General features: G+C 31.9%; 2 protein-coding genes across 3 annotated transcripts; one reads left to right on the top strand and one right to left on the bottom strand.

The window, feature by feature from the left end:
• Nucleotides 1–2,253: 2,253 nt before the first annotated feature.
• LOC106754931 (aspartate aminotransferase, mitochondrial) lies at nucleotides 2,254–5,921 on the top strand. Of its 2 annotated transcripts, XM_014637000.2 has the most exons (10): nucleotides 2,255–2,594; nucleotides 2,690–2,775; nucleotides 3,416–3,622; nucleotides 3,703–3,808; nucleotides 4,048–4,152; nucleotides 4,240–4,412; nucleotides 4,648–4,807; nucleotides 4,900–4,995; nucleotides 5,090–5,184; nucleotides 5,606–5,921. In XM_014637000.2, the coding sequence occupies exons 1-10, from the start codon at nucleotides 2,436–2,438 to the stop codon at nucleotides 5,703–5,705; spliced, it is 1,287 nt and encodes a 428-aa protein (XP_014492486.1). In that variant the 5' UTR covers nucleotides 2,255–2,435; the 3' UTR covers nucleotides 5,706–5,921. The 2 variants fall into 2 exon arrangements, with proteins under 2 accessions (XP_022633823.1, XP_014492486.1); XM_022778102.1 differs by lacking the exon at nucleotides 3,416–3,622 and having other exon boundaries at nucleotides 2,254–2,594.
• A 1,616-nt stretch (nucleotides 5,922–7,537) lies between these two features.
• On the bottom strand, nucleotides 7,538–8,486 carry LOC106754932. The gene has a single exon (XM_014637001.2). The coding sequence runs from the start codon at nucleotides 8,260–8,262 to the stop codon at nucleotides 7,765–7,767; it is 498 nt and encodes a 165-aa protein (XP_014492487.1). The 5' UTR covers nucleotides 8,263–8,486; the 3' UTR covers nucleotides 7,538–7,764.
• Nucleotides 8,487–10,565: the final 2,079 nt, after the last annotated feature.

Below are 10,565 nucleotides of genomic sequence, written 5' to 3'. Positions count from 1 at the left end.
ATTGACTTTCCCAAATTGTCTAAATGCTCTAGTACAGTCCCAAACCCCAATTCTCCAAAATCACTCCCTCACTTTCTTTCAAAATGATTTTAACAGTAAGTTAACACATAACCTATGTCTAAGGATCTATTTAATAGTTTTCTCATTATCCAATAACTCAAATTCATTCTTATATCACAACCAGAACAGTTCAAGATACATGAATTCCCAACGGCCTAATTCATATATCCAGAAACACAATTCCAACATATAAAAATTAGAATTTTAGCACTAAGAATATCATTTTTCTTCATACAGTTCACACATGCAAAGCTATTAATAGTTAAATCAAAACTAATTCTTTTCATTCAATCACATTACCAATTTGAATGAACCCTAGCTTCCCTTACCTCTAAACGGAACGCCAAGCTCACGAAAATCCCAATTGCTCACTTACACCTCAAGAAAGATTAGGATTACCTACAAATCATAAATTTGTGGTAGGAGGCAGAATTAGGGACCTAGACAGACTTGGAAATTACAAAGAAGAAGTATAATGCTCATACAAATCAAAAATCATGTGCATGCAGTACATCCTTGAGATGCATGGAAAAGGGAGGAGTACTTATCGGTGACGGAACAAGAAATTGGCCGGTCAGATTTGAAGCTCACAAGTTCGAGATTACCTACGCGGTCTCTGATGGTGAAATAGATGGATCAATGGAGGAGAAATCTAGATAGATGGTGGAGAAAGTTTGAGAAACAAAGTTTTAAAGAGAAATGGAAATTTTTGAGTTCTTATATTAGGTCTCTAGTGTGACATATGATAAGAATGTCATACGTCAATATGAGTGTAAATATCATTATTTTCATTTTAATTTATTATATATATATATATATATATATATATATATATATATATATATATATATTTTGATACAATTTAGTCTTATTTTTTCTTTTTAAAATAGAATAAATATTTTCTTTTTCTAAATGAACATCAAATTTATTTTTTATATACTGATAGTTTTATTAAAAATTACTTTTTAACATATTAAACAATTATGTATTATTAATCCATGTTTTTTTAATTATTTTTTTATAAAATTAAAACTAATTAAGTATAAATATTTATAAAAATTATTTAAAACTAAAATATTATTAATCTATGTTTTTTATAAAAATAAATTAATTAATATCATTTATACAAATAATAAATTTGGTCATCTTTTAATTAATATCAAATTTATTATTTTTATTAGATCAAATTTATTATTTTTATAAATGTTGTATGAATATTTATATTAAAATTTAGTAGTAAAAACTAACAAAATATAGATTAATTATATAAAATAATATAATATGTTAAAAATTTAGTTTTAATAAAAAATATCATTATAATATTTATTTCTACAAATAATAAATTTGATATTAATTTGAAAAGAAATAACAATAATCTATTTTTAAAAAATATATAAGAACTAAATTAAAATCGAACAATTACACTTAACACTAACAATTACACATGATACTACCGTTACAAGACCATGATAAAAATTACATGTTAACACGTAACGAAATGTTAATAATGTTAATGTCCATAATCATTTTCTTTAAAAAAAAATAATTAAGACCCTTTATCAAATGTTAAAACATTGAGTCACTCATTAAAAATTAAAACCCAATTAAAATTTTTTCGAAAAGAAAAAAAAACTAACTTAGATTTTCTTTTTACCAAAATGAAAATCAAACAAATAATTAAACTAGAAAAATAATATATTGCGTGTTATATGTAAATCTTTAAAATGAAAAGTCATACTCTTTTTCTGAACAAATATTTGTCAATAATCCTTTATCACTTCTTTAATTTTATTTGTTTCCTACATTTACTTTATCGCATTTAAGATAACACCACCGACCCACACACTTTTCTAATCTTAATCTAATCCTAACACAATATATAAGGGAAAGTTTTGTAAGAATCCTACGACAATAAATAAATGAATCCTTTTACAAATAAAAATTATTATATATATAAATTAATTTTTATATAGATTTTTTAAAATTTATATTTTTAACTTGTACATGAACCAATTTCATTAATGAAAAAAATATAAATTTACTTTTTCTTTATATTACCGATATAAAACTGACAAGGATTATGCAAGATGACCCATCGACGTAAATACACAATATAATAATAAACAAGTCAAATCAATGAGCCACTTTGGTCCCATGAAAAGAAACCGCAAACAAACCAAAGCGGCACATAGGAACTTCTTGAAAAGATCAATGCAAAACCACGGCAAGAGAAGAAAGTTCACTCTGCATCATCTTTTTCTTCTTCTTCACTCTCCTTAAATAACCATGCAAAAGCCTTTTTCTTGTTTCAAACAAACCAAGAGCATTTTACCGAGTTCACAGCGTAAATTATAGCATAAGAGTGTTGTTGCATTATGTGGAGGCACATCAATGGAAGAATATCCAGAAGATTTTTATCCACCAGTGCCCGTGGTTGGTGGAACCATGTAAGACCAGCCCCAAAGGACCCTATTGTCACTGTCAACGAGGCTTTTCAATCAGACCCTTCTCCCCACAAGATCAATCTTGGAATGGTATATGCTTATATATAGTTATAGTATATGTATATCTGTTCATGTTTCATATTTTGTCATCCCTGATTTTTTTTTTTTTTTTCTGTCTTTGTCAGGGAACTTACAGGGGTGATGATGGCAAACCTTTCATTCCTCAATCTGTCCGCGATGCAGAAATAAAGATTCAGAGATGCAAATCGGAGTAAGTACTTTTGGATTCTCCTTCTTCTGTTCTAAGGGTGTCTTATTTTGTGTGAAAATACTCTTTAAAAAACGGATCAATTTTGTAACTTTTTACATGTTTAGAAGAAATCAAGTTAGATTTTTTTTTCTTCTTTCGAATACTAAATTGTGGTTGCTTTATCAGGATCAAAATGATCGTTTAGTAGAACTTCAACTCTGTTGTTCTTGGACAAAACGCTATCAGTAACCCATTTATATAATAAGGTCAAACAACTTGGTGTTTATTATTTTTTTCCTATAACAGCACCAGTATAAGACAAGCTGGTCCAGTACAATCTTTACGTACTTAATTATGTTTTTTGAATGGTTGAATAAACATAATGTGACACGAAACATTTGAATGGGTGAATGTACATAATGTAACATGAAAACAACATAATCTGTGTCATCTGGTTGGCTTCATGGTGGGGTTCAGTTTCATTCTAGTATAGCTTTGACTGCAGCTATCTGGAATAAAAGTTTGTGTTAGTATTTCGTGCGATACTAACAGTGTTGTTTGCATTTTCACTCCAGAATCTGTGTATCACACTTTTCAACAGAAGTGCCTCTATGAATATTTTTATACTTTTAAAAAACGAATTAACATTATTTATTGACAGGGAGTCAAACTGTTCCGCAGTCAGAACAAAATTTGTCGAGGAGTGTGTAAAATTGGCATATGGGAATGATTCATATGTTGTAAAAGAAGGATTGTTTGCAGGAGTTCCAACTCTGTCTGGAACTGCAGCATGTAGGCTTTTTGCTGAATTTCAAAGACATTTTTGTCCTGAATCTCAAATGTATCTACCAGACCCTACCTGGTCAAAGTAGGTTTTTTTCCATTGGATTATTTTTTGAGATATTTACGTTCATTCAATGTCTAATGCATAAAGTTTGCATGCTGCAGTCACCACAATATATGGAGACAAGCTGAAATTCCTGTCAAAACTTTTCACTACTACCATCCAGACACAAAGGGTTTAAATTTTTCTGCACTCCTCAGTGATGTCAAGGTACAAAACATGAGAAGCTTTGGTGTGAATTTCATGCTTCTTGTCTCTCAAACAAATAAGTAAGCTATATTATTATGGGAAAATACATGCATTTAATGTTAATGCCTTTTAGTTTCTAGACAAACTGGGCTGGACTTGAAAAGTAGCTGAAGTTGACAATGTGATGTTTTATTTTCCTATCCATCAGTGGCACAAGCAGCATCTAATCTTCTCTGTTTATTCTGTTTTTCTAATTTCAGAATGCACCAGATTGTTCTTTCTTCTTGCTTCATCCTTGTGCCCACAATCCAACTGGTGTTGACCCTACCGAGGAACAATGGAGAGAAATATCATACCAGTTTAAGGTGAAAACGAGACATGATGCTTCCGTATAGCTTTGTACTATAAATCTAAATCAATTATAATATTATTCTAACTTCATTATCTTCCAGGTAAAAAATCATTTCCCCTTCTTTGACATGGCTTATCAAGGATTTTCTAGTGGGGATCTTGACAAGGATGCTGTAGCACTTCGAATTTTCCTTGAAGATGGGCATTTAATAGGATGTTCTCAATCATTTTCAAAGAACATGGGATTATCCGAACATAAAGTTGGTTGTCTTAGGTAAGACAAGTTCTATACACTACTGATTAGATATTCAGAGGCATATTCTTTGTCATGTAAAATAGAAGTTAGATGTCAAATATGTTCCATTATGCATATTTTAGGCAAGGATCAAGTACATGATATAAGGATAATATAACATGAAGCTCAACCTCGTAGCAATGTTTCCTTAGTTTTATTGTTTTACTTTTCACGTTCTTTTCAGCTTTACTAATCTACATTAAAATCTACAAAGTGTTTTGTGCCAGAGTACAAAGCAAGTAGCTGCACTTAAAAGTCAACTGCAGTTGATGTCCCATGCAATGTATAGCAGCATTCCTTTTCATGGTATTTCACTAGTTGCTAAGATATTAAGCGACCCTGATGTAGAAGCACTTTGGAGGGAAGAAATAAAGGTAGTATTCATCTTCTTAACTCCATTTTTTTAACTTTTCTTTTCTAAATTAATTCAGGATCTAATCAAATTTTTTGGTAATGCTGTTTGAAGGTCATGGCTAATCGGATTGAAACAATGCGAACTACCCTTCGGCAATATCTTGAGAAATTGGAATCATCTTTCAACTGGGAGCATATAACTTCTCAGGTTTTGGATGCTTGATTTGTTGTCTTATGTTTAATGAATCATATATTATAACTTTAGCTCACAGTTGTGCACTTTGATGAAAACACAAATGCAGGTTGGCATGTTCTGTTTTTCTGGATTAACCCCTGATCAGGTTAAACAGCTGGAGAAACTGTTCCATATATACATGACTCCTGATGGAAGAATAAGGTATTCTTTAAATGAAATACTAAAATTCAACCATAGTTACTCTGATTAAACTGGGAATTTGTTTTCTCGGTGACACGAAATTAGAATTTATTTATGTTCTAAACTTTAATATATTTTGACTTCCAAACTTAAAATGAATGTAGTCCTTTTAGTCCAACTATATTAATTTCTTTTTTGAGTGTTATAGGGCAGATTGGTGTTTGAGTTTATACGTAAAAAGAAATTAAAGTTATAAGGTTAAAAGTATTATATTTATTCATTTTTAAAGTTTGAGGGCCAAAATGGATTAAAGTTTGGAATAGAAACGAATTCCAATTTTGTTTATAGATTTAGAAACTAAAAATATACTTAACACTTTAATTTGATAACTTTCTTCTCTACAGAATTTTCTTCCTATATAACTCCTTGGTGATACTTGCAGTATGGCAGGTGTGACCACGAGCAATGTGGCTTATTTGGCAAATGCAATACACCAGGTGACCAGAATCCATGAAGAAGCACTAAGCTCATCTTACGTTTAGAACTAACAGTTCATCTCTACCTCATTCTAATCCTAGGATATACACAGACTGCTTATACTTCTGTAATTCTCTACATACCTGGCATACGCAACATGCCGATTTGGTGAAATACTCAATTCAACATTTTTGCACTATGCGTTGATTATTGTAAAAATGTAATTTGTAAAAACAGCCACAGAGTGATGAATAAAACAGCACATATGCCTTGAAGAAAAAGGTGTCCATCTTAAGTTCTTAACTTGCAACTGCTTTTGACACTGCTTTTCTTCAAGTCCATGTTGGCCAATAGTTTTATCCTTTGACTCCTATAAAATCTTCAGTTGGTAAGGCCAAGATAACATATAGAGAACTTGTTAAAGAAAAGAAATTTAATATGAATCATAATCACATATAATTGAGCTGAGAATCTGGGAAACCGTGTGGTGTAGCATTATAATTGGGCGAAACAGACAAAGGGAAAAGAATATTCTGCTTCTTTTGCCGGGTGAATAGGGAAAGAAAAATCTAAAATTGAGGTTGATTACTTGTTCTTGGTAATCTTCTTCGATCGCTGGAAAATCTCAAGGGGCCATATACTTATAATATTCCAGTTACTTTATGTTCTAGAGACTAGAACTATTATGAAAGTGTCACAGTTATTAGTTAATAGTATTTGTGTTACTGATATACTACACAAAATATGGCCCATGTGCACATGCAACCTGGGACAAGATAAAGTCACAACCAGCTTCTCTGCCGACAAAATAGCTTAAACAATTTCTAACAAGTTTCAAGTTGTTGGTACTCTCTAATCTCTAGTTCTGGTAATGTGCCATTGCATTATACTAAAATGTCGGTTCAAAGATGTTGTTATTAACTATTCTTATAATTTCTTTTAGCCATAATAAATTAATAATACATTGTGAAATTGGAAATGACTAGTTATTTTAGTAGGTACGTGTCTTTGAAGTAAATATACAAAAGACAACAGTGGTTACTGTTGTCTTATCTGATGTAATGTTAAATCTGTGTTTGTAACACAAGGGAAATGTTAAACCAAACGGAAATCCAAAGTATAAGTAATCTTTCTTTACCAACACGAATCAGAAACAAGCCATTAAGGCCAGCAGAAAAGGAAATGAATTCTGAAATGATTCTACATGTTGCAAGCCAAATTAGTGAAATGATTATAATCTGAACCAAGTGTGGCCTCACATTCAATAGAAAAGGACTAGAAAAACAAATTCATTATCTTAATATTTTGCTTTGAAGGTTGTGCCATGCATTGATTCAATTCTGATCTTACAATCAATTCTTCAACTAAGCATGTGAACATCTAACTGAAGCCATGATAGCTAGTATTTTTGACACGATTCATTAAGTGATACTTTTTAATTACGTGGCTGAAACTAGAAGCATATACAGAATTTGGAACTGTGAAACATTTTCTCTTTGCAATTTCCACCAGTTAAAGTAAATTCCACCAGTTCTTCTCTTTGCAATAAATAAAATCATTAAAGACAGACAAAATAAACACCCTATAGTAGGAGTATTGGTGAAAAGAAAAGCATTGGTCAAAGATGCTGATTAAGGTGTTTCTCCTTCCCATCCCTCAAAGTAAAAGTGTGGTGTAATTAACTGTGTACAAGTCAATCAAATGCTTAAAGATCATTCAGTTGCAAGATGATTAGTAGTAAACTTTCTACCACTAAATGTTATGTTATTACGTGTTTTATAAGTTTATCACCACCACTACAATAACAACCACATTTTTTGCTTACTGTAAGCTTCGACAGAAGTAATGTATACGGTTCTGTTTTGGCACATTCTAAGAACAGAAAAAGGAACTATGATGATTTCAAACTGCACAAAATGTTTAAGATACATTCACACCAGAAAATATATGACCTTGGAAGAAAGCTTAAATTGAGAGGACAAAACTCTCAAAGACCAATTCTAGCATAGAAAATATATCGTCCTCTAAAAGAGTATAAGCTTGAAAAATATACAACGAAAAACTATATAAGCAGCACATTGTCCTCTTCAGATCCAAGGCCAAGCTTTGATAACAACGAGTACCTTAAGAACTTGAGGCCCGTGGAATGCTAAAGCATAATTTGGAAGAGGGTGAACCAGCACCACTTCCTTCATTATCATTAGATGATCCATAGCCTAAGAGCTTCTTCTTTCCAAACTTGGCCATAGGGACAACTTTGGAGGAGCTTGATGATGATGACCATGAAGAGTATGAGGATGAGAGAATCATTTTCTTGAGGTTCAGTTTTGGTAGCAAAGTGAGCAAGAGCTTGGACTTTGAGTGCTTCTTCTCTTTCTTTTTGTAGGCATTGAAGTTAAAATGATAAGAAGGTGGAGGAGTTAGAGGAGGGAGAGTGTCATCTGAGAATGTATGTTTGGGTGTGCCTGGCTGAGATTCCCACACAAATGGCACAGCAAGGGCCATTCTGAAAGAAGGGTTGGACATGGAACTTTCCTTTGAGAGTAGCCTGCAGAAGAACTTGTCATCTTGCTTGATTTGAAGGACACTCTTCTGATGTAACTCGGATTTAGCATTAACCATCTTTGCTTGATTGGAACCGTACGAGTTGTTGTCACCGACTTTGATTTGAGTTTTGGAGAGGAGATAGAAAAAGGTTTTGGCCTGGTTTCTGGTTCAAGTAAGAGAGCCAATTGCAAATGAAGTCATAATAGCTTGAGTATCCTTTTATATCTAACACTGTACCTTAACTATGCAACTTCTTGTTGACAAATAATCGGTATTAACTTCACACTTTTAAGGACAAACCTTCCAATTTTCTGTACCTAACTGTTTTGACCATTTTTCTATGTTTATTACACTGTCTTTGAGAAAAATATGAGACCATGTCCTTCTTTTGTTACTCTCCCTAAAAAAAGTCTAATAAGACAAGCGTTCTTCTTTTTTTCTGTCAGAAATGTGAACAAACAATGTTTAAACTTCTTGTAAACTGTATGATCAAATAATCTAAACTTATCCTTGACTTACTCATTTCTTTCAAGGTTTAAACTTCTTTTTGGTCCGAGTTTAGTTCCTACTTTTAAAAATATAAACTTTTAACTCCTAAGTTATAAAAAATGTATCAAATGAATCCTTTTTTGACTTGAAATACTGTTTTTGTTGTTTCTTAACAACTGCTACATCTTTAGATTGCTCTGATTTGTTTCTTAATAATAACAGCACTTTAAATTGCTCTTTGTACTTTGACCATGAACATCAAAAAATGACCATTTGATATATTTTTTATAACTTAAGAATCAAAGGTTTACATTTTTAAAAGTAACTTAGGGAAAAAAAAGATTTAAACCTATTAAATTTTATCAAAACTCTTTTTTAACATTAAGGCCTTGTTAAATATATGAAACAATCTTCAGCAGCCAGTTAAAGTTGTTTTATAGTTAGTTGGTTGTAACGTTGAGCTGAAAAATGGTAAGTAAACCATCGTAATTTTCAATGGAGAAATGATGAGTAAAACATCATGATTATCTCCCAACTGGCCTGTGTGGTACATGGTAGCCTTTTGATTTCTGGTATACTGAGTTAGGACCCTACGCTAAACATGTAAACAGTGTTATGTATGCAATATTGTCCACATTCTCATGATGCACCACTCGCTTTCAGGAAAATAGATATCATATATACATTCCATAAGGCTAATTAATTTTGCATAAATCTTTCAGAACATGAATTTCCTGATCCAGCAACAAGAGGAGGTGGTAAGTTTATGGCATGAGGTCCTTTAGACTATATGTCATGAGGAAGCAGCACCTTAAATTGGTCACTTTAAAAGGAACCTAACATGGGACGCACGTGCCGAATGAAGGGTCATACTCTACTCTACCCTTCTCTCCTCTTGCATTATAATTATCTCGTATTAAGTGCTACCCTCACATGCAGCTTCCATTAATGGTGAGTGCAGAGTTTGATATGACCACATGGGTTTCTTATACATAAAAGAGACTTTATGATAATGAATGAGACGTAACTAATTGTGTTAATGGGAAGATGACCTACCCTGTGGTCCTACCCTTCTCTAACTATTTTGCATACTCGACACATTTTCGTGAATTGTGATCAGTGTTACATCAGAGTGTGGCACCTGGACAAGTTTCGACACAGACAATTTTCTGTGTAAGTTTCATGTAGGTGTAGGTGTGAGTGGATATGCATAATAAGGTAGCTGCAATTTATGTAATGGCTGAAGCATTTAAGAAAGCTTCACTCCATGATTTTATATCTAATGATTAGTAGCATTCACTAGAACAATCTGATGGTTGTGTAAAGCTATCAGATATTATTCATACGTGTCTTTCAACAGGAAACTGTGGAATTCTCTTTGGGTGAAATAGCATTCCAAGAATGTATTTTGTTGGTGCAACAGGTAAAACGTCTTTGCAATGGATAGAAGCAGTGATTTGAGAGGTGAAGGTATGGGTTTGGAAGGAATCATGTAGACATGTAAAAATGGATAACCCCGTTAAATCCGATCCAACTCACCATAGGTTTGATGGGTAAACATATTAGCTCACTGATCCATCTAATTAAAATTTTTTAAAATAAAAAAAAATTATAAACTTTCTCTAATTTAAATTTAAACAAATTTCACTCTTTAATTTCACTTTCAAAATGGATATTTAATTAATTTTGAAAATAGAAAACTTAAATAATTTTTTCAAGAAAAAAATAATAATAAATATTATTTTTATAAAATTAAAATTAAATTTTAATAAAATAAAATTAGGTAGGTGGGTTGATGGGACAACCCGACCCACCACGGGTTTAACCCGCATGAACCGGACTTAAATGAATCGGGTTGAAATCTGTCCCGCATAAAAAAAATAGAATTT

The sequence above is a fragment of the Vigna radiata genome, unplaced genomic scaffold, assembly GCF_000741045.1.
Source record: "Vigna radiata var. radiata cultivar VC1973A unplaced genomic scaffold, Vradiata_ver6 scaffold_305, whole genome shotgun sequence".
In the NCBI taxonomy this organism is placed as follows: domain Eukaryota; kingdom Viridiplantae; phylum Streptophyta; class Magnoliopsida; order Fabales; family Fabaceae; genus Vigna; species Vigna radiata.
This window is presented reverse-complemented; position numbering and strand designations above follow the sequence as displayed.

Bases quoted from the DNA above. Each gene is read 5' to 3' on its own strand.
- LOC106754931 (XM_014637000.2), top strand. From the start codon at position 2,436: ATGTGGAGGCACATCAATGGAAGAATATCCAGAAGATTTTTATCCACC. The intron at 3,809-4,047 runs GTACAAAACATG...TTCTAATTTCAG, and splicing joins CACTCCTCAGTGATGTCAAG to AATGCACCAGATTGTTCTTT. The intron at 4,413-4,647 runs GTAAGACAAGTT...AAATCTACAAAG, and splicing joins CATAAAGTTGGTTGTCTTAG to TGTTTTGTGCCAGAGTACAA.
- LOC106754932 (XM_014637001.2), bottom strand. From the start codon at position 8,262: ATGGTTAATGCTAAATCCGAGTTACATCAGAAGAGTGTCCTTCAAATC.